The sequence below is a fragment of the Ciconia boyciana genome, chromosome 1 (assembly GCF_034638445.1).
Source record: "Ciconia boyciana chromosome 1, ASM3463844v1, whole genome shotgun sequence".
NCBI lineage: Eukaryota > Metazoa > Chordata > Aves > Ciconiiformes > Ciconiidae > Ciconia > Ciconia boyciana.
In genome coordinates, this window is record NC_132934.1 from 62,528,636 (window position 1) to 62,552,793 (window position 24,158).

Genomic DNA, 24,158 nt, shown 5'->3' on the forward strand with positions numbered 1-24,158 from the left:
TGTTTGTTCATAGCTCCTATTTGTGGCCATGCAACAGAAGATGATGAAGACAGTTACGCTGTTCTCTTCACGAGGTGGCTGCAGTAACTGTGAAAGGCTGGAAGCTGTGAACCCTGACAGGGTCTCCACCTCAACTCTGCAGACAATTTGGAAACCTGGAGACCCCTCCAGCTGTGGCTGAGGTGCTCTGGTGGGGGGTCCTGAGAGTGATGGAGACCATGGATGGGATCAGTCTCTTCCCCTTGCCTCTAGCCTCTTCCCTGGTGAAAGCAATGCCACTGCTGATGGCTGGGGACTGGGGAGGAGGGACCCAGCTGGGAATCCCGATGTTTTTGGTGGACGTCTGTGCATCATTTTAGATCAAATCTCAATTATCCAAATCAATGGGGGCAGGGAGGGAGAGGAAGTGGGATGATCCCACTTATCCCACTATGGGACAAAACCCACTGGTGATACCAAATGATGTGTGAGGGATTGTGGGAACGTGTTTAGCACTTCTGCTTGGAAATTCTTGCAGATTGCATGGCATGGTGAGCAAAGGCAGCTTGAGGCGGTCAGAGGGAGTCTGTGGTGAGTAGCGTGTGTGCCGTGTCATGCCATTAGCAGCACCTTCCTGCAGCGGGGAGCGTTGGGGGAAGACAGGACAAGATCAACCCACCCAGCAGGAGCTGACTGTGTGTGGTCACTTACCCATGAGCGATAAGGCGGATGTCAGCTTGCCTTGCCACCATCCTCCCACTTCGGCGTTCAGGTCCCGGAGACGCTCCATGATGTTTCCATAGCACACCAACCCGTTCCCCACGGAGCCCCCCTGGCACGTACACCTGTGAAGGGATCGTCATTTTAGCTGTGGGCTGATGCCTTGTGGTGTCAGCGAGGCTCTAGCTAAACCTGCTCCAGGTGTTACTTAATTGCTTCTCTGAAGGCATTTTCAGGAAGCACCAATGCATTTTAGTTTAACCTTTGCTTCTGTATGCTGTAGAGTATGTCAGCATGCAGGGCAGCCTGGTGGCTGCTTGCCTGACGTGATGTCCTTCTATCAGCCGGGCCAGGAGGCAGCGGTGTCTGTCTTGCAGGGCCTCTTTGAATGGGGACTACGCGACGCCCTGGCTGCAGTGCAGCCTCTGGTCCCCAAATGTTGTGGTTGCTGGGGCCCAGAAAGCCCCTGAGCCTGCCTGCCTGTGGGTAAGAGACATTTATGCTACAGCATAAATGTGTGGGGTGCCACCCTTGGGGCGGGGAGGCGGTTGTGTGAAGCTCCCACTTACTGCGTGGGACTCGGCAGGATTAATGGTAGTTATCTATGAAGGGGGTGATGGCAGCTCATTAATCCTTGTGGTAGCTGTATGGGACTGGTAGGAAAAGGCAGGCAGGCGTGTCAGTCCTTTCAACAAAACAAAGTGGTTGTTTGTTACCCTGCCCTTTAAGTAATGCAACCATTTTGGGCAACGGTACTTGTACTTTAACGTTATCTTTTTTTCTGAAGATGCTGAAACATGAAATCTCATGCTTTTTCACATGTATGTTTATGCTGCTGCTGTCTCTGCACTGGAAATAGCATCTCATCTGTAACACCCTGGCTGTTCCCTGGGGACTCCAACCTGTAAGAGGTGTCAGTGATGTACAGTTGAGACAGTCCTGTGTATGTCCAAAGCAGGCTCAGGTCGTGGTGCCCATGAGAGTGACAGGCAATGCCTCGACATGGGCTCAGTGCCCTCACTGTCTTGGGATGGGCTGCATTTGAAGTAGCATGTTGCAGGCGAGGCAAAATCTAAAGGAAATTTATGGAAGAACAACCCCAAGTGTCAGTCTGACATTTTCTGTCCTATGAGGGAGGGAACACGCCTGATGAAAACTGAATCTTATGGCTTTGAAAGACCTCAGCATTGCAAGAGAGGTGGGGAAGAAATTATTGGTTGTCAACATGATTGACACGTGCTTGCTATTAGGTGCTGACAGGTACAAATGGTTGTGAGTTTCAAAGAGCAACTAGGACCTGTGTGTGCCCTGACCTTCTATCACCCTGACTATTCACCGGGAGAGGTGGTTAGTAATTTCTAAAAAATCTGGACTCTTTAAGCCTGCCTCAATGTGAGGGGCCATCGATGCCTGTTGGTTTTGCCAATCTCAGCTCCTTCTGTTGCAGTCTTCAGAAAATCAGCCCCTGCTTGGCTGCTCCTGAGAGACTGGCTGGTGGTGTCAGCTCAGCCGTTTACTCATCTTCAGTGCTAAAATTAAAGCAGGTGCTTGTCAACATGTAGCATGCACAGAAAGAAACCCTAACTATATTTAGGAGGCTAAACAACTATGCGTTGCCAAACATTGGCTTTTAATAGTGCCTTTCCTAATTAAGTCTCCAGCATGTTCAGTATTCGTATAAGCCCTATCCATAATGATTCATCTCTCTGGATATTTTTTCTAAAGGCATCATTAGAGAAGGAACATTACTCCACGCAAGGAAAAGATGTTCTTTATATAACTAATGACCTAACTGTTTGCATGTGCTGGTTGTTACAAACACACATCTGCCATTCACACCCCACAGTAGTATCAACCTGATGCCAAATCATCTCTGTTTCCCATGTATGGTCTCTACCGTAGCTGTTTCTGTGGTGATAGCAATATTTGAAAATCCCCACAGTCCCTGCAGCCTGGGGGGTTGCATATAGACTCAGAGGGGTGCTGAGATTTTGGTCAAGAGGCTCAAGCTTTGACTTCTTCAGGTCCTGAGTAAAAATAGCAGTCTAAAAGCATCTTAAATTTTTAGGATGCAATTCTGATGGTGAGCCCTCTTTTTTTTAAGGGGATCTCTTGGGCAGAGGGTATGACTGTGGAGCCTGGATGAAGGGTTTAGGGCTGGAGAGAGGAGCAGCTCCTCCTTGGAAGCTGACTCCTTTCTTTTGATGGGGTAAATATTGCTGTATTGATGTACATAGCCCCCTTCACTTTTGAGCAGAGAAGAAAAAAGCTGAGGCTTCAAAGGAGCTGAGGAATAGTTTAGTAGAAAAAAGAAACTACTCTTGAAATATTGTACAAATCAGATCAAGGTTTCAAAATAAACCTCTCCTACCTTTTTCAGGAAATGGTCATAAAGAAGCAGGTGGTTAAACATAGTAATTTTTTTGGCTATCATTCCCAGGGGCACAGTGAACTGCAGAAATACCTACGTAGTTTGAAATTTCTTTTCTGAGGACAATATTGCTTTTAACTGAGCGGGTGTCTAGTAACATGGTTTGGATTTGACTGCCAAAGGAAAACATTTAGCAATTACAGATTAGCACCTATTGCATGTGACTGAACCCTTCAACCTGTCTGTCCTCTCACCCCTTCAGATGGAGTAATTTAGTCTGTGTGGCTGGGCTCGGGAAGGACCAGCTGGGTGACTGACTAGATTAGTTTTGTCTTAGCTTTGCCTGGAGGATCTCGTTTGCAACTCATACTGCATATGGCTTTATAGGTTTTGCTTTGAATGCGCTGTGTACTGTACGGCTGGGCTGGGTGCCTCTGAAGAGGAACAGCTTTAAAACAAACCCTACTGGACTATTTAAACTTAGTTGTTTTATGTTTTCATTATATGCTGCATGAACAGTAGAGGCAGGACTGAAAAAAACGGGAACTGTCACTACTTCAACTCACGCAGGAGGGGAAAGAGAATTGTATCTCTCTAGAAAAGGGGAGCTCAGCTTTCTGTCCCCATTTTACCTGAAACTTGTATAATAGAGTTTTGGTTTATGAAGCTACTAATTTTTACATTGGAGACATAGTCAGAGTAAAAATAAGAGTGAGATTAACAAAAAAAATAGTTGAGTTTAACTGAGGGAAAGCTAGTTCTGCTCGGAAACCAGAGAGGTTATGGTCTAATATGCAGTGTAATTCTGCACCAGTTGAAGCTTCGTAGCTTCTAGGCAAGGCTGAATATAATTACTGTGCTGAAGCAATGCCATAGATAGTGTCAGCAATCACTCAGGGAAGATCTATATGGGAACAGAAAACAGTGACAATCTTGATTTTTCCAGGAGGCTGTTATGTTCACAAACTGAATGTTTGTCTTTTCTACATCCTTGTCTGTCCTGTACAAATAATTTAATTCTGGAGATAGTAGAAGTGACTCTATATGGGGGAAGCTAACAGCACAACTGTGTCTTTAATAAAAACAGAACGAAAAACAAAAGAAAGGAAGCAACACAGGTTTGTGGCCTCTGTTACAGCTTTGTGTTTTAGAACTAGTAAAAAACCCCACCAAAACAAGCCCTCCCAAATACATATAAAACTTGGAATGCAGCCAAAATACAATGTCTGTCACTTATCAGAAACAATTTATTGTGCCCACACTTACCAATCAATGTTTTTCTTTGCAAAGTTCCTCTTTCACAAATGGATTTTCCTTAGTTGGAAACTATTCAGTATAGTTTCAGTTTTTTGCCAAATAGATAGTTTTAGTTTGATTTGAATTCCACTCCTTTCTTCTGTATTTGTTTTTGCCATTAAAGGTCACTAAATGAACGATGTGCAAAGCATTTGGATTGCTTGTTCCCCCCCAGTCATAAATTTTTAATTTTCCCATTCTAAAATTCTCAAAACTTCCTCAGCTGTTGAAAATTGAGTTGCAACAGTGAAACAGTGACAAATTATGAAAGAAAGGTCCTGATTTATGTGATGTGGAATTTTATTTTAATTTTCAACTCATGTTGTGCAGTATAGTAGTATACTATACTAAGTATAGTATAAGTATATACTAAGTGCAGTTTGAGTAGTATAGTACGCTCTAGAAATGAACTAGGGGATATTCTAGATAAACTTGTTTGAAATGAACAACAGCTTACACAAAAGTGATGTTGATATTACACTGTAAGAGAAAGCTGCATGATGAAGCAAGAACTGGCAAGAAGAATACTCTCTCGAGTGAACACTTTCTGTCTATATAGAAGTATATGACAAATAATTTGTTCCCAGCTTACAACTAATGGCCTGTCTTGTCTTCCACATTCAGACTCTCAGCTCCTGAAAACTAAAATTTCAGGCACACCTCTTTAAACCCAGTACTAGCCATCACTGGGCTATAGAAACATGTAATCCAAATTGCTTGGTTTAAGATAGCTTTGTTAAGTTTAGTGTTAAAACTGACTTTCCCCCTAACATCCGTGTAGCAAATTTCTGTATGGGGAAACAAACTCTGCCAGACGTTTTGCAGTTTCCCATGTGCTTGTCTTGAGGCTTTGAGGAATCTGCCAAGGTTGGTGTTGCTTTCACAGCATGGGTGTCAGATTCCCTAGTATTAGTGTACTAAAAAGAGCCAGGGCTCCAGCACTGTCCCATGATAATTAATGCTGATTAATTTTTAGCATGCTGCCTGGCATGTTTCTGGCCCACACCAAGTAGCATTTTCCTAGGCAGTGCCCAGGCACAGTTGAAAGGATAGCATGTGCCAAGGACCTCTGCCAAGAGGCGGTTACTCTGTTTTGGAAGAAGAAGAGACTTTAGCTGTGAGCCAGACCATGCCGCTTGCCCTGAGGAACAGAAAAGAGGTCATGGTCCTTTTTATTTACTAGTGTAGAAATGACCTCTGAGTGCTATAAAAATAAAACTTAGTAGGTATTAGCAATTGGACTGATGAAATCAAACACTATGCTAATTGGTTGACCCTAACCCCATTAAATCTTGTAATTTGTCCTTGATAAAAAAAAACATTAATGATGACTTCAGGAGGTGTTCATCCACTGGATTTGTTTTAGCAGACTGTTTACTAAGGGGAGGAGGGACAAACTGAGTGAAAGCTTTAATAAGCAAAAAGACTCACGTAATCTGTCCTGGTGCAACCATTGAGCATTTAGCTTTTTTATGGCAGGTGTTGTTTGTTTCACAGATGTCCGTCATGCTGCATCCTTTCCCAGGTACAAAGTTTGTGTAATGCTCCTTGCATTCACAGTGGGACTAAATCAGAAGGATGGGAGAGGGGAGAGAAAAATTAGACATGCACAAATTGTGGATTTCAGCATACTTTCTGGAACTAGGGTCTAAAGACAGTGAGCTTCAAAAGCCTTAGTTAATCACCTGGTGAGTTCAGATGCAAGTATAAAGCTTAACCATATTTATACAACTCCCTCTAGGTTTTATTCACTCCAGAAAACTACTGACTCTCAGATAAATTTCCTTCAGATAAAGCCCTTTAGATTCACTTCTGTGACCAGGGAACATTTAAAATCAGTGTGGGTAGGTCAGATTTTTTACCTCTGTTCCCACAGCCCTCTGCCTCCCATAACGAGTGCCAATGCATATTATTAAAGAGCGAGGCGTATCAGCACTTATATGAACGTGAACTGCACGATGACCCTGAATGACTGACTCCCTTTTTGGCTCTTCAGGGTGTCCAGGCAAAACAGGCATGGTCTTCTGAAGTCTCACTTTCTCGGTGGCAGGTGTTTTACGCACAGAAATCTGAGCCAGTTCCCAGCAGCAGCCTTTATATAGTGCCTTTCATTGGTAGTCCTCAAAGACCCAGATTACTTCTTTCCTGAATACATTCACTGTAGGCGTTTATCTGTGGTACCTGTGTAAGGAGCCTACTGTCCTACCAGCCCCTTGTGGTCAGAGAGAGAAAATTTAACCAGGAGAAGCTTCATTTCAGTGCCTTCATTTTGGGGAGGCAAATCTGAGCCAAAATATTCTAGGACAAAGAACACTATTGCCATTCCCATTTTTAGAGGGGAAATCACAACATAGATGCATAGAGAGGGAGGTAAAGGGACCCACTCCTGGTCACCGGCAGGGCTTATGCCAAAGCTAGGAGTAGAGCTTGGCCTCCCTGAGGCCTGTTCCCGTACCCTCATGGCTTCTTTTCAGAGAGAAAGCATTATTCCTTCCTAGGCAGTTGACATAGGAAATGTCTGGGGCACCCGTTCAACACTAACCTTTCCTGGACCATCATATATACAAATGGTAGACTGTGCAGGGCAATTCCCATATATTGCTTGGCAGGGGTCTATGGGTAAGCAGACTTGACCGTCCCCTTTGTAACCTTCTCGACAGGTACATCTGTGCCGATTTGGTCCAAGGTAAATGCAGTCGGCATTAGGATCGCAGACCTTTTTGGAGCATGGGTTGATAGCTTGTGAAAAAAGAAGTGAAGTAAATGAATTATTGCCCACAGTTCTGAAATTGAAGATGAGGATTTGCCAGAGCACTTCCATGCCAAACAAAGCCCAGGTAGACTAAACTTCTCATAACAGCCAAGTCTGAATTATCGTGGCGGCATGAAGACAGAAGGGAGGAATGTGTTTATACTAATGTAGCAACCAACTGTTTGCTTTTGAACAGAAATGATCTCTTAACTTGGCAAATTGAGTTATAAACAGATTAAAACATGTAATGTGCTCATTAAAATATCACAACTATTTCCCTATTTTAACCAGAGAAGGTCAGGTAGGTGATACGAAGTCTGTACAAGCTTTAAGCGCATGTTAGATCAGTTGGAAAATATTTCTCAATACAATAGGCCTTCACTGTTTTCTTTCCGGTAATTAATATAATGTCATCCATTCCACTATATGGAAACTGGCCAGCAAGTGCTTTAGTCGAATCTTCCACACTGCTGTAGTTTCAGGACAGGACTGGAAGCTCCCTAGTTATTTCCATTAGCCCTTTTTTTCAAGGCAATGGCATTGTTCATCCTTGTTCATAGTCCAGCAGTGCTTGGAGAACACCTCCTCCCACCTTTGTGTCCAGTTTAGAATATGGTCAAGTACACATTGTAGCTGGAAGGTGGCAGGCCCTGGACCCACCTAAAAGGTGGTGCTGATCACTGCCTTCCCCTCTCCTCCTCCTTTTCTTTCCCCTCAGCTGGGACTGAGAGAGTTGGCAATGCTCAGCTTCACTCGTTCAAGCCTTCTCTTCTGTTCCGGTGTGAAATCACGCACGTATGCACATATTCACATGCTCAAATCGACCATAAGCAATGCCACCTCCAAGCAGAGTTTGGGGCAGCCACTGCTATCCTCACTTAAGTACTTAGCTGTGCTGAAGCTGCTTGTCTTCTGCTTCCCAGCCCGTCAAATGTAAAAGATGCTGGCTTAAGCCACAGATGACCCCAGGATCTAAAGGCACTGGGACAGAGGAGCAACATCCACACAGACTGTGTCAATACAAAACCTAAGAGAAGCAGAGATAGTAGCATCCTCCTTCTCTGCTGATTGCTGCAATTTCTTTGTCTCTCACTTGCCTATGCTGCCTACTAGAAGAACATCACATTCCTTGAGGACTGACTTTCTGATGTCTTGCTCTTGGAAGGTGTTCAAGTCTATTCAGAGAGGATTCAACCATAGTTAGGACCAAGAGGATTGAATGTAAAAATTCCCAGACAGGATAAGAAGTATTGTATCTGTGGCCTGATCCAAGCCAACATTTACTAAATAGTGCTTCCAGCATCAGATACAACCATTTTCTTCATTGCAATTGGTCTAGAAGGAAGAGCTGGTGCTGTAAGACATAATGTAAGTAGAGGAAAGAAAATCTAGACTCTTGTAATATAGTTAATTTCAGCATTCAATGGCAAGTTGAGGAGTCTATGAAGACAAATTTAAGGTAGACTTTTACCTCTAGCTGAAATACTATTAGCTTTGTTTCATGAAAAATAGGAAAGCTAAAATGAGCTTTACTTGTCTATTAGAGTTTATGCTTAGCGATGAAGCTGAGCCGCCACATGATGGATATTCAATAAATATAAGCCCTTGGTTGCTGTTGTTGATTTTTATGGAAGCGAACTATGAAGTTGAACTTTAGCAAGTAGAAGGACATGATAGGGATGGATTTGTAAGCACTGATGACCCAGTATCCATACTATGTATTTCAAGGGGGTTTACTAGCTTTAGTCTGATTGCATGGACTGAAGCTTGTTAGTAATTGGACTGATGTGCTTCTGAAGCACATTTTAGGGTTTAGTTTCATCCTGACAGAATCTAGTTTGTGCACATGAGACTGCTTTGGGATATGAACCCAAGAACAATTAGATGGTGAGCTTTGGTTCAAAAGTGCATTCAGTATCTGAACTATAATACCGATGATGATGTATACAAAGAAACTAGATAGACATGAAAATTACTCACGTTTACATTGTGTACCATCCCCATGGTAGTTGGGCAGACATGTGCATTGCAGTTGTCTTCCATCCTCGCCTGAGGCAGTACATCTGGAGTTTGCAGGGCACTGCAAGGCCTCGCATTCAGCTATCGCTGAGGGACAGAGTGCGACAGGTTAAGCTGTGTCTGCACACTGTGCCAGGAGGCATTGCATTCTGTAGTATACTAGTTCAAAGTATGCCTGATCTAGAGACCATTGATCCCATTGCTGTCATCATTTTTCTGGTGATTGAAGTGGTGATGATGGTTATGGGAGCTCACACAGAGGGTTTGAGGTTCAGTGTATGTTTGATTGCTCTAGAGCAACTGACCTGAGACTAATTTTACATTTGTCCTCACCAATTCTAACTGTATCAGAGCTGTTGAATAGATCTTATAAAGAAAACAATCTACTTACGCTGATCACAGCTGAGCCCTTTGTACCCAGACAAGCAAGTGCATCTTCCATCCCCTGTAACTCCACTGTTGCATACTCCATGAACGCAGTGGCAAACTATATGGAGAGATGGATTGGCTTTACTGAATAATAATGGTGTTGAGAAAGATATTGTTAGCGGTTGCCCATAGCAAATAGTGTCCTGGCCAACAGCCTTGGCCAAACCAAGCTTTGACCTGAGTTCCTGAATTTATAGGCTTCCATTAATGAGAAGATCAATACTCACGGTTGCATACATCAGTAAATAACATACTGATTTTTGCAGGCTGTTAATAGCCTGGGGCCTGAAAATTTTCAGGACACACGCTATAAACACCAAACTGACTAGCTGCTAACACCATAAAACTTGTAAAATTTGACATACAGTCTTGAGCCAAAATTGAATATAATGTGTAACAGAGACCATTTTTATAACTGTTAACAAATTGCTCATTTTTGCTTCAATTCTGTTTGCCTCTCAAACACCTCCAGAATAGATGAATTTTGTGACTTTTTTTCCCCCTTAAACAAAATTTATTTAGTTAAAAGGATAATTAATCACTGTGTAGGTGTCAGGCTTTTTTCTGGTCCTGTTCCTATATTCTGTCATTTCTGGTTATAAACCTTGTGACAATATGCGCACAAGATGCCGTTATGCACAGTCCAGGCAACTATGAGACCCTTTTATAAGTGGTTTTTGAAGCCTTAAGTATACTTAAAAAGCTTTATAGTTATAACTGTTTCCATTATGGTAATGATGCTTTTTAAAAAGGCCCTTTACAGTTACTCTAAGATGTACAGAGTTGTATTGGTGACTTCATGTTTAAGCTGCAGTGATGTAGCGTGTCCTCCTCCCTTTACAAACATATCCTGTGTTCATGCAAATCACCTACACTAATTAATTAGTAACATTCTACCTATGTTAGTAATCCTCATACAAAAACCAGGAACGTCTAAGGTATTGCTGAAAAGCAGTTAGTCACAAATGCACAGTATTTATAGGTGCTTAGAAAACTTGGAGGAGCTCAAATATCTGAAAGCTGAAGTGTAAAATGTTGCTTAAATTAATATGCAGTTGAGTCCTCTGGTAGCTTCTTGGAAAATAATTACATTTACGATATTGAATTCATTCAAGTACCTTATTTTCATGAAAATGTTGGCTCAGTTACATTTCTGTGTATCAACACTGGCATCCAGTGGACAGCTGGTGGAAAAAGGGCCTTTGAGTCAGCAGTGGTGTAGGATTAGTGTAGAAAGGCCAACACAGATCGTTTAAAGTAAGGCCATTTGTGACTCTTTTTAGAAGTAACTTTATGTAGATCTTGAGGGAACAAAAAGAGTTTTACTTAGAGATAAACAACTATTACCACTTAAGAAAGAGACGCTTCTTAACATTTTTTTTCAGGCAGTTTTCTGATGTGTCTGTTTAATGCTCAGCAGGAGTCAGGAAGGTAAATAGCATACTAGAAATCATTAAGAAGCAGGCAAAACTGGAAAATATTATACAAATATACACACTTGTGATACACAGACATTTTAAATAGTGCACATAGCTCTGATCCCTCCCTCAAGTATGGCAAACCAATGGAATGATCTACCAGCTAAAACTCAAAACTAAACCAAATTCATCCTTTTTCACACTTTTGACTAAACTATGGAGCTCCTGGGCACAGAATATTGTGGAGAGCAGAAGAAGAATTGGACTCAGAGGCAAGTAGATAATTTATGGAGGATGGATCCAGCAGGAGCCTTTAAAAACTACAATTTGAATGCAATCTCTGGCTGCTTGTACTCTTTCCCTTGGTATCAACTATTGGCCTCCAATATGGGATGCTAGGCTAGAAGGACTTTTGGCCTGATTCAAAATGGCCTTTTTTGAGTCAGATATACTGATTTCAATACCACATGAGTATTTCATGCCTTAATACAGATGCTCTAGTTTGTAGATGTATTTAAAAAACATACCAAACACTGTAAGCCACTATAAATGATGCATTTGATATGTTCCCACCCAGTATTTTAAGTACCATAACAATCTCCTGTATTAGATCAAATAAATGCAAATCCATAATTAGGGTGAAAAGTGAATAAGACGATAACTGGCTAACAGGGAGGCATACCTGCAGGAACACACAGATGATTCTAATCCCTAATTTATTTGACTGTTGGCTATAACAAAGATATTCAAGATAAGATTAAGATATTTTTGTAGTGCTACACTAAGAGTGTTGTCTGTAGAGTCCTGAGCTGAATCCAGCCCCACTCTGAATGAGGAATTGAGTAGCTGCCTATTTTCTCTCCCTGTTGTGTTCCCTGAAGCAGACAGCAGCTCTTGATGGGAAACCCTTAGACCCACTGCCCATTTCACTGGGATTTCATAGTGTCTGAATACAGCTTTCACTCACCTTCTTTTCCCCACTTCAATAAAGGAAGCTCAAACTTACCTGATGTGCAGTGAGGACCAAATAAATTATCTTCAGCACATTTTTCACAAGCTGTCCCACCAAAGCCTTTCTGTGAATTACAGAATGGAAATCAAAACTTAAGTTTCTCATATGTCTCTATATAGATAGATATATGCTTAGCAGCCTGAAAACAGCATCTTTAGCTGCCAAAAGAAAATAACATGAAAGGTTCAGTCAGAAAATCAGAATGCAATCTCCTACTGCAATCTAGAAAACATTGTCTTTTGAATGTTTTTTTCCTCTCTCTGTGTTTTTTTAATTTTAAATTTTTAGCTCTTACACTTCAAATCAAATCAGATATTCTGAATATCAAGTTAACAATAAAGAAGAGTAATCAAGCCTAATGCCTAAATAATTCGTGCAATTGTTAGGTTGTATTTTCTGACTACTTCTTGCTCTACCTCTTTTTCACATGTGCCCAGATGTGCTTTTGATGTAATGGAAAGATTAACCAGTAGAGGGAGACGTAGAAAAGATTCGAGTGGTTTTTTAAAAAAATCTTTTTGGCTGAAGTTATTAAGCACTGCACATTGGACTCTCAGCAAAGGAACATTATATTGAGAGTTATTAGACCCAAGTATAAGTCCTTTCTAATTAAGGCAAAAAGTCATAAGTAATAGCACACTCTTAAAACCAGAGGAACTCAAACCACCTATTTCAGGAAGACAAGATGGAACAGCTCTTTAATAATATCACCCAAACATGCTCAAGTCTGTAGAGGTAATAGTGTGAAGATTAGTGCAAACCAAGCAAAAAAATGAACTCCAAGCAGATCATCTCTGCTATTTCTGAAATACTTTCCTTTAATGTATTTATAACACATAATATGCATTATTTCTTAGCAGAGCTTATATGCTATTTTTATATTTTTTCATTTAAAAGAAGGACCGTACCTGACAAGTGCACGTTCCATCCCCATTTATACCCTGGGAGCAGCGTCCTCTCCTGTTGCACGGTGACGCAGCTCCTCCCGGACAGGCTAGAAATGACAACATTAAAGCCATCAGTCAGCTTGCTCTGACCCTTATGCTCCCCTTGCACATTAGGGGTGATGACCTTGGAGGCTGCAGGGTTTTGGGTCAGACAGGGACCTCGAGTGACTGCTGCTATTTTGCAGCTGCCTGAATCTCTTCAGCAGAATCTTGGCTTCAGTAGAGACCGTCACCCTCTCTAATATGGGAACTTAAGCTAGTGACTGTAGTCAATAGGTTGTGCAAAAAATAGTTTTCTTATTCTAAAGTACCATATTGATTTTGTCCTTGCTGACCCACGTCTATCTGCAGACACTCTAAACTTTTAACTTTTTTGATACAAGTGGAGTTTGCTTGACCACTTCTTCTGTTTGTTAATACAACTCATATTGATTGAAAATTTGTTGTCAGAATTATATTCAATGCTAAATTAGAGTTTAAATAAGCCTTTTTCTTTTCCCCACAAATTGCATTTGCTTTATGTGGAAAGTTTTCAATTTTCCCCACTACCTCCCATAAGACTGTGATATTTGATTCAAACGATGCTGGAAATTGAAATTTGGGTATCTCATCACCCACTTCTGTCCAATGGGCTGTGATCATTAGGAAAACTTGTGTGCCAATGATGTGCTGTGCTCCTCAGATCCTCTGGTGCTGAAACCATGATTACAGGCAGTGGTACACCAGGTGAGACAGAGTCTGACCAAAAACCCCAGCCAGCAGGAGAGGCTAAGAAACAACAACTGCATTTCCGAATCAAAATAGTTTACTTTTTGGCTGAAATTTTTCAATATTCAAATTTTTCCTGAAAGGTTGCCTATAGGAAATGCATATTTTTAGTCAGATTGTTCTGTCATTTCCCCCCCGCCCCGTAGGGATATCCTTATTTTTTATAGTTGTGCAGCCTCTCCATGGAAATGATTTATTAACTCCCTTCCATAAGCCCTTTCTTCCTGTAATTGGAATTCCCATTAGGAACAATATTCCTGACGCAAGTGGTATTTAAATGTAGCAAGCTCAAACTGCCCTCATAGGTTCTCTGCTGTACCTTACAGGTAGATTTATTGCTTATAAAAAGCCTCAGTTTGTTCTGTGTGGGTTGAGATGGGCAGCACGGGATTTATGCTCCCACTGAGTACTTTAATATTGTTTTAGAGTGATAAGGAAGTTTTCATGAAAATGAATTTGATTTGGGCAGAGTGATGAGCACATAATTGGATGTGTATGTGTATACACCTAATTTTAGTGAAGGCTTTGGCTTTATATCAATTTGTCAATATTTCTCAATTTGTTCCTTAATGATGAGTCTGTGAGGTCTGTTGGATCTGAGTAAGCTTCTTGTGAAAAAACCAAGAAATTTAAAGATGAACATTTTAGTGCAGTTTATTTCATACGTGCTGAAATAAAAAGATATGTTAAGACTTGAGATGAAATAACCAGAAATGAGGTACAGTAATAAATACATATACTTTAATCTTTAAAGTGGCTTTTAGTGAGTCTTGCTTTCTGGCTACCATGTGATAGCTAAATCTCATCTTTAGGACTGACACAGGCACAAACTGTTTAATGTTTGCTCTGAATGGAGACAATTTTCACTGCACCGATGCTTTTATTGAATGTGCAAAGATAGAGAAATCATGAGAAAACTCAGTTTATGGTATAAATTCTAGGAAAGCATACTTTAAAATTGCTGACAAAACAGTTTTTTTGCAGTTGATGTTCATTATGCTTCCCCTTGTCTTCACTACCTCTTGTCTCTTGTTTTGATACCACCACCAAGGGACAGCTTTATCAGAAGTGTAGCAAATTACCATATTGTTGTAGGAGTTTGGTCAGGCAGATAAAGCGCTTCCCCGGCCAGCGGGGCCGCAGGAGGCAGCGCTGGGACGCTGGAGTGATGCTGGCACAGCCACCTGCCCCCACCCCACTACCGGGGAGGAGCGAGACCTTCGCTTCTGTTGAGGATGTTTTTTGAAAACTAGTAAGAAAGAGATGTTTCTGCTTAGCTCTTACTGCTGTCAGAGACCGAAGGCCTAATCTTTATACCTAGGCCAAAAAAGCTTAAATCTATCAGCTTTTTTGCCTCATAGAGTTTAATTCAGCACATCCCAAGTGCTTTCAAATGCAGCCTCTTCTTGGATTACCCCTGCAGGCTGAAGCAGTGGGTAGAACTTGTAAAGAAGATGTATTTTGGACATGTAATTTGATATAATTAGGTTTACTATCTTTCCTCTTGGCCTTTTTATTTCCTTTTCACTTTTTTCGGTTTATTCTTACAGTGCTTTCTCCTCAGTTCCTCATACCATGCACCTTTCAGTTGGTACCCAGGCTTTCCTTTAGAAATATTTGCAAATATTTGCCCAGAGTGGGAACCTGAGCTGGGGTAGGGAGTAGCTCCTGCTGAAGCCCACCAGTTATACACATGGGACATCTGAGCTCCACCAGCTTTGGCATCTATGGTTGGATGATACTGGCAGTGTTAAAAGGCTGTGCTCTTTTTCCCTGGACCTTCCCCCCCCCATACTTTTCCCTTTTTCCTTGATGCCTTTTTACAAAGGGATGGGTGTGTGGCTTGTTGGCTCGGGGCGCTTCATGGGGAGGGAAGGGGACAAAACATCTTTCATTCGTACTGTCTGTCTCAGCGTGTGCTATCGTTTAAGGAAGTCAGAGTGCTATTTAAGACCTAATTTTGTCATTGCTATCAGATGCTAAATGTGAAGTAAACCCCTAATCAGGGATTTTTCTCTGGCCTCAGGAAGGACCAGCTTTCCTCCAAACATTTGAAGGCATGCCGTATGCCCTTAGAGAGATTGCGATAATGCAAAGAGCTATTTTCTTCCTCCAGATGACAGCAGAAACAATGCTGAGACCTTGATTCTTTGCTTTTTGGGGCCAGGAAGTTTGTCCAAAGGAAGAGAGGGCTTCCTTGCCTCTGCAGCCTCCTGCCCGCAGCCGTGCAGGCAGGGCTCCAGCCCGGGGGCAGCGAGATCTGCCCCTCTCTAGAAACACCCGTGCCCCTTGCATGGCCTCCCAGAGCACCCTGAAGTACGGGATGACAATCACGTGTAGCATTGCCTTCCTCCTACCAGGCACTTAGGCTGCATTTGGTGGAAAAACGGTAATCACCCCACAAGTGGTTATCTTCAGAAGAAGACAGGACCACACACCACGTACTCAGCTATTTGCCTATCTTTTCTATAGAAGCAGCTGTAAGTTGGGGTTTGACTATTTTACTTTAGTAGATATATGACTGGTATTTAAATCATAGCTTGGGCCATGCTAAAATAATTTTTTAATCTATTTTGTGGACAAAAGGACTTCACAGATGTTGAACCAGACCTTTACCCCGTTATCTAAACCGTTAACTAAAGGAGGAAATGCTCTGTCTGGGCAGGGAAACTTCCTCTGCGGGTCTTGATGCCCACCTCAGTAGCCTGAGGTTTGATGCACTTGTGGAAGTGCTGAAAGGCTTTTCCTGAAGAAGGGGCAGCAGGAGGAGAGGCACTCCTGATTACCCCTGCTTCAGTAATGGCCTTTAGCACTTGCTGGAGGTTCAAAAAACTTGGAGGGAAAAACTGTTTCAAGTTGAGCTGAAAGAAAAGACCCTCCTTGCATCAAAAAGTAAAGAATTAAAGAGATTTAGAAATATTTCAGACACAGATGAGTGTATTTTTCACTTAAAATGAAACACTTGAACTTGCGTTTTGAAAATTTTAATTTTTAAAATCTGTTGTGGGGATCCTCCCAAATGAAAAGTCATTTTGCAGGCATTGACTGAAATGTTTTGTTTTGAAAATCTCAAAACCAAGGGGGTTCCCTGAGTTTTTAAAATTTTTCTATGAATTTTTCTTTTTAAATGAAGCTTTGAATACGTGTTTTTCTCCAAGTTTTGGCTGAAAACTGATGTTTATTTCTACTCCTATAATAAGCTCTGAGGAGCAATCTTCTCATGGCAATAGCTTCTGAAAGAAGAAAAATCACTGCTTTACTTCTACTCAAATTCTATTTAAAAAAAAAAACAACAAAGAGCTTACCCATGCAGTCTGGGCCCCAGCGTCCCTGGCAGCACTCAGGTTGTTCAAATTCCTTCACACAATGATGCCGACATCCCAGAAAAGAAAGTGTGTGTGTTTTAATTTCTAGATAATACCTGAGGAAAAGAAGTTGGAGCTGCTTTAAAGTACTTAAAAGCCTCCTGTGGGGAAAAATGAAATTCTTAACCTCCTTTTCTCCTTTCAGTGTCAGACAAGAGCACTTTAAGCTTTGTTGTATTGATCTGCCTTTTTTTCTTCATTAAAACATACATTTCACATCAAGGTCTAAAAAGATCCTTGGAGCTGTTTCTTTTGCATAGTATATTTATATTTTTTTTCATTTCTGCGACCTAAACACAGCAGTTTTCTCTAAGTTTTTATTTGAAATAGTATTTTAAAAATTATTTAATATCAAGGTTCTTTAAATGCTAAGCTCAAAATAGTTACACTTTCCCTAAAATACTGCTTTTCTTTTTTTCTAATCTGAAAGGCACCATTTCAAATGTGTTTTGAGACATTTCTTCCTGCCCTTCACCCCCCACACCTCCCCAATCTAGCAGTTTGAAAAAATCCATTATTTATATGATAATATATGATATGAATGATATCATATGATAAATATATATTTATCATATGATATTTATATATAATTCATATCAAGTATGCAGAATAAACAAGGAAGTGATTTTATGATATCACTCAAAAGGAAATCTGATAGGCCATCAATAGCAATGTTTATTTTCCTCTTATATCATTTGCTGATTAACTTTAGGGTTAAAGTACTTTGAGTGAAGCTTGAGTTCTGGAGTTGGTGAAGCATAGAAATTGCATAGAATAGAGCATTTGTAATATGAATTAACATTTCCTAATTCATGGAGAACAATATTCACAGTGAAAAGCTCTGACGGAAGAGATACCTGCAATCTGGTATGCCAGTCCCATTGGTGATTTTGGTGTAACCAGCAGGGCACTGCGTTTCGAGGTTTAAAGAGCAAGGTACACATTCTGTTTTCATTCGAATGAGCAGCTTTTGATCACATTGCTTCTTCATCTGTAACAGGAGAAGATTAGTTAAAAAGCAGGAGAAAGTTCTCTGAGTTGGTTTAACTCTGCCCCCAGTGGCATTGCTGAAAAATGACGAATTTACCTCAGCTTTGTTCTCACTCACAGACACAAGCTCTGTCCTCTTCAGCAGGAGCTCCCTGCTCTGGAGCTAAACTAGGTAATAGACCACATATTAGGGGTTTGCAGTAGTCTCGTCTGCACGAAATATGTCCAGCCACTGCAGGATAAACCCTTCTAAGTGTCATTTTTCTCCTAAGAATGCTTTAGCGACAAATGCTAAGTTCAGCAGACTTAAAAGCCAGGCTACCAAGACAGCATCAGCCTATGGAGCATTAGTTCTGAAGTTGCCCCGCAAACCCAAAGCAGGATGGAGAAAGAGCAGTGCTGGCAAGTGCCTTCTCCATTCAACGGAAAAGCTAAACATAAGGTGTGGAAGAAGTTGCTTGTGGCTCTGTGCACACAGAGCACAGCACAAGCCTTTGTTCCTCTCACAAGTGGGTTTCATATTATTAGCACCACCATATTGAACAAAAGGACTATGGCTGGTGTTTTCAAATTGGCCTAAAAGAATGAAGTCTAGCTTTGCATTCAAATCTGGTAAAAGTTATGGGCCTGACGCCACCAGAGCACACTGAGAAGAGCAGCCTCCTCTTTTTTTACCTAGAGAAAGAAACAGAAGGAACCAGCCCAGCTTAGGAAACCTGGCCCTAGTCCTCTAGCTCAAATGCCAAGGGCTCGTGCCCCTTGCTGTGGAGGTCCCAGTTTCAAGAATGCAAATCTGACAAATTACTTGAAGGTGGCAAAAAGGAGGAAAGGCTTAGGGTATTGTCACAGTGGTGGCATTGTATTTTGTGGCTGTAGAAATCATAATTTGAAAATGTCTATATACCAAAAATAGTGTCTCTTTCCTACTACTAAAACAGTCAACCTATTTTAGAGCAAGAAGTCTTTGCTGAACTCCATCTAATATTGGCTTAATCTTCTTTCTTCCTGGTAAGTATTTGTAGAATTAAGTTCATAATTCACAAATGGTGAGAAATGATCTAATGCAAAATATGATCTTTAAAAACCAACAAAAAGTAATAAATTAAATCATCATTTTTGGAGAGGAAGTACTGTGAAGTGCTCCATTTTCTATTCCAAGATAACAGTTTATCCACTGTTCTCTAAGTATAGACCTGTTTAGGTGGTCTTAACTCACTCAAGCAATATTGACCACGAGAGACTTCCTATCTGACACAATAGAATTGAAATGAACTTTCTGAATGGGATTTCAATTAAGCGGTCGAGTAGTCAATTATGGCAATGTCTGAATCATTGCCAGGCCAACGTGAGGAAATGCTTAAAGTTTATCTTGAAAAACTGTACCTGCCCACAGTGTGTGTGCATGCGTGCACGTGTGTATGTATGTAGGGGTCAGTTCTAGCAGCATCATCCATTTGAAAATATTTATATATGTTAATAGCTGTCTGTGGACTTTTTAAGTGGTTTCCCAGATTATAAAGCCAGAAGGACAATTATACCAGAGGAGCATAATACAGGATAATGGAGATTCTTGCATGAAATTTAGTTTGAACAAGAAGATCTTTTAGAAAGCATTCATTTGGTTTGGAAATGGTCAGTTGTGGAGAAACAAACTGTGGTATGTTGCTTCTGTTGTAATTTGTCTGTGATGGTTTTGCTTCAGTCTCCAGCCATTGCTCTTCTGTAGCTTGCATGACAGGTAGGAATCTGTTTCATTACAGAGTCTACTACTCCCTTCCTATGAATACTTACAGTCTGAGATCAAAGTACATTTTCTTTGTGCACCTAAATAAATAGCATTTCTTGAATTCCCTGCTATGACTCCGGTTTCCCAGTTCTTGAGTCATCCCCCAGCTCTCCTCTGGAGCCTGTGCAGTTTGCCAGTAGCCCTCCTGGATGGGGAACATCAGACCCAGCCTGTCTGGGCAATTCCTCTGCACATGAATGGGACCTGCACACTCCCTCTGCAAGTTCTTCTCTGTCCCCTGCCTTGGCATATTGACTGTTAACCCTTTGTGCAGCAGCATCACAGCGGGAGCTTCAGGTCATTCGCTATGCAGGGTGTATTGCAAGCCAGCACTTCCAAGGACGGAGCCCTTCACAGTGCTGTTATGCGTTGCTTGATGGATATCCTCCAGTATTTCTGCCCAGGGATTCCCAAACAACATATGTGCAAATGCAACCCTGTGCTGTCCAGGTAGTACTGGACCTTCTGGGCACACGTGGGATGCTGCAGCCTCTTTGCAGAAGCTCACGGCTGGCCTGGGGAGGGACACTGGCACATTAGGCAGGATTTCTACACGAGCCACAGCCTGTTAGTCCTGGATGAAGCCCTCACCCCAGCGGTTTCTCCCCTTGTTAGTTATCCTTCCTTCAATGTTTGTGATAGCAGCACATTTCAGTAGTGAAGATTGTGAGGATGTATCACAGACACTGATAAGTAGATTAAGTTTCATGAGCTCTGAGGGACTCCACTTGATAGTCATCACCCATTTATAAGTACATTTCAACATCTATTTAGTTGTCAAATTTTAATCCTCATAAATGTACTGTTGAAAACTGATTTGGGTAACATTCAAGTATTTGGGTAGTGAAACCTCTTACTGTGGCACAGATACATTTCTTTGAAATAAAAATGAGACCTTTTCCCAGATGTAGGTATAATGTGGATACAGCTCGATCCAACACATGGCAAAGCAGCAGTGAGCAGTGCCATGCCAGGAGGACTGAGCAGCCTCACTGCCCTCTCAGCAGAGCCCCATGCTGGTGGGGCACTGGACTGACCCATCTCTTTGGGCTTCAGGTCTAAGGTGGCTACCACAAACTCAAACCAGAGCATCTCTGCACCTTGCTTCCCATCCAAAACCACCTCATGAGGCACCAACACGAGGGAGCCTGAACGCTTCAAGCCTTTCAAAACCCTGGTGCTCAGGACCAGTGCAGCCACCTTAACGGCCCATCCTTAATGAGAGACTCTGCATGCACCAGAGCAAGAACCAACACAACAAACATGCAGTCGGGCACCTTAACTCCTATGAGCATTTCCACTGAGTCAAATTGCTACTGTTAACGGTGAAGAATCATAAATTCAGAGCGCTGGCTGCTTTTTGAGTCTTTAACCAACTATGCTACTTAAGGCCTGCTCCTCGCAGGTGCTCCGGGTAAGCCATTAAGCGTCTGGGTAAACTGCTGGGCTTGTAGGATATTAAGGTTCAGAAGTGAAAAAGCTGTTGGTAGGGGTAGCTGAAATGATCTCACTGCAGAAGTGGTCATCAAAAAAGCACCTCACAAAATTTCATTTTTGGAACAAGAAAATTCAAAGAGATTTTGGAAGGGTAAAATCTAAATAGAAATAGGTTATACCCTTTCCCTACTACCAGCTATAAAAAACTCTTTATTTGAGAATAGTGGGGTTATTTCCACTTTCTCCCATTTCATCATTTTCCCCTTTTGCTGTTAGGGAAAATGGAAGAAAGGTGATTTGTTAGTGTCTCCTTTTTTAAGAGACAGAATAATTTTAACATATTTCCTAGTACTTGTTTGTACTTTTCAAAGTATTTTTCCATTTAAAAAACCCAACCAAACAAACAACAAAAAGAACAACCTGAGTGGCTTCCCTTTTTTCCCCCACCACAATTTCTCCCTGTCCTTTTGTTTCCTCTTCTACAAGCGTTTTTTCTCCAGAACAAAGTAATTTAAAGCCTCATATTGAGAGGCAGTTTAAATGGGTGAATGTCTCGCTGTTGAACTCCTGGTTCAGATTTGTAACCCAACACTTTCTGCCTCTCTATGAGGGTGGTGAAAACATTTTGTGAAATTCCACAGATCCGTAGGGTTTGTAATGACAAATGCACCACTTCCCAAAAGTCTACAAATCTTTTACTTAAATTTATAACTTGGTACAATTACTTCCAATAGCTCAATTCCTTAGAATTTTTTCCCCACTTATCTGAAACAGCTTTTCCTCCCTGTGGTTAGTAGAGTGGACAGTTTTCACTGTGGAAAAATTTCTGCTTTCATCTTCTGACTTATCAGAAATTCTACAGTCTTCTTTTGTTGTTTTTGATGAATGTGTCAGCTACAGTCTTTTACCATGTTTGCCATTTTTTAGAGACTTTTTCAGTGTACTCATGACATATCCTTTGAGCCAAATTCTCATGTGGAATAAACAGATGCATTTCTGGGGGCTGAATTACAGAGCTCTTAGTTTATAATTCAGTGTCATATGCATCAGTGACTGTTAAAGTGGGTTTTTCTTCTGTAAGATACAGTATCTGATAACTATTCTCTCTATAACAGTGAAACAACCCCCACCCTCATAGTGTAATACAGACATATAATAATTCATTACTTAAATAAAAAGCTGCTTCTTACCTCATCTGGGACTCGTGATGTCAAACACAGTTTCACTGCAGCCAAAAAAGCCAAAAAGAATAAAATAACTGGATTTTTTTCCATTGTGCAGAATTTGTTTTTTTTTCCTTCAGAGCCCTCCAGACATGAGAACTACAACTCTGATGTAAAGTGATTGTTTCTTAGAGGTGCTATTTCTTCTGCATTCTTAGGCAAATAGTTTAACAGGACTCTTGTCTTCCCGAAGGAAAATGAGTGAAGGATACGGCATGCGAAGCTTGCCTGCAGGCAGGAAAAATTCCAAAACGTGGGGTATTTGCCAAACGTTTTCACTGCAAAGCTGAATAAACCCTTCCTAACTGAATGACAGGATATCCTGACAGGGCTCTGTTCATTTATCCCTCTCTCTGAAGCTGTTGACAGTACAAAACCAAGGACACTGAACTGTTATGACAGTAGATGTTTTCTTCTTTTAGGTGGGGACCTGGGGACTGGAGTAACTGCTGCACCCGTTATTGTTACATTTGTTCAATTGGTCTAAGGGAGAGCAAAGGATCTCTGGAAGTTGGCTTATCAGCCCTAATGACATAAGGGTGGGTCCCCTGAATATGGTTCTGGGAGAAATACTACCAACTTTATCTCAGGAGGCCAAAATAACATCTTCCAGCTTTGGTTAGCTAGATAAAAAAAGAGGTTTTTTTTTTCTTTTTTTTTTGTTAAATCAGTTTCCCTGATTTCCTGGAACTCAGCTACGTTACTTGCATATGGTTAGGAGGGATAAGTAGACAGACAGACATTTTGAGTTGCCCAAATCAAAATTGTTTTTCTTCTCAGAGTTCTTCAGCTCTTTTCTAGCGCTGCTCTTTGCTGCGGCTCTGGTCAGTCTTGTAATGGCAGCCTCTCCCATTCCTTAAATAGTTAATAGTTTGGCTGCCTCCAGTTTGCCAGCTTTGCTTTGTGGCCCTGACATGATAATTTTTCAATCATTTGAAGACAATCCGTAAGCATGCCTTAATACAAAGTTGCATTTTAAAACTATGCTACATTTTTGACTGAAGAATCCACAGAAGTACAGTGCTGTAAACATAGTGCTTTCTCCCTAATTCCTGTTTGTAGTCATGGCTAGATGCTGCATTCACCTTTAGACCACAAATGTAATGCTTGATGCAGTTGTAACCTATTATCTTGAACTCCATATTGTTTTCCTAAAGAACTCAGTGGTGATACATATATAATACACAAATTCATCTACTTTTGTTATATGCTCTAACTGAATACTGAAAAATCGCTGGTAGAAGATGGCAGGGCAAGATGTTTTCTGCACACTCATCAGATCCTGTTCCTTTCTGCTATTTGATTGAGGAAAGTAAATTATTTCTTGTTTATGCAGACAAGATAGCAGCCAGGGGTCACGACGTACATGCTGACGGTACATATGGCCCTGAGAAGTGCTGTTTCTCTTTTCTGAGGTCAAGGCCTTTCACGTTACTTCAGTTTTGCATACAACGTACAGTCTGGCCTGGCAGAAGGAATGGCTCAGGTTTTTCTCCAAAAGAGCAGAATCCTGGAGGATCTTCTCTCCCCTGTGATGATAGCCCACGGCCACATTCCGTCCTCCGTGGGATGTTTGGGAGTGAAACTTATCCTCCCTCTTCTGCAGCTGTGCCTTGCTGGAGTGTGGGCAGGGTGGCTGCCTGGGT

The 24,158-nt window shown here is 41.4% G+C and overlaps 1 protein-coding gene across 1 annotated transcript in view; it reads right to left on the reverse strand.

The window, feature by feature from the left end:
* The window catches only part of STAB2 (stabilin 2), an 87,873-nt gene extending 65,310 nt beyond the window's left edge, over positions 1 to 22,563 (reverse strand). Inside the window, exons 1-10 of the mRNA XM_072849384.1 lie at positions 22,480 to 22,563; positions 17,934 to 18,067; positions 17,017 to 17,132; positions 12,905 to 12,990; positions 11,991 to 12,060; positions 9,529 to 9,624; positions 9,099 to 9,224; positions 6,909 to 7,105; positions 5,798 to 5,931; positions 691 to 824 (exon numbers count right to left, since the gene is read on the reverse strand). Coding sequence (XP_072705485.1) covers positions 691 to 824; positions 5,798 to 5,931; positions 6,909 to 7,105; positions 9,099 to 9,224; positions 9,529 to 9,624; positions 11,991 to 12,060; positions 12,905 to 12,990; positions 17,017 to 17,132; positions 17,934 to 18,067; positions 22,480 to 22,563 — 1,177 coding nt within the window. The remainder of the gene's footprint in view (positions 1 to 690; positions 825 to 5,797; positions 5,932 to 6,908; positions 7,106 to 9,098; positions 9,225 to 9,528; positions 9,625 to 11,990; positions 12,061 to 12,904; positions 12,991 to 17,016; positions 17,133 to 17,933; positions 18,068 to 22,479) is intronic.
* Between the last annotated feature and the right edge of the window lie 1,595 nt (positions 22,564 to 24,158).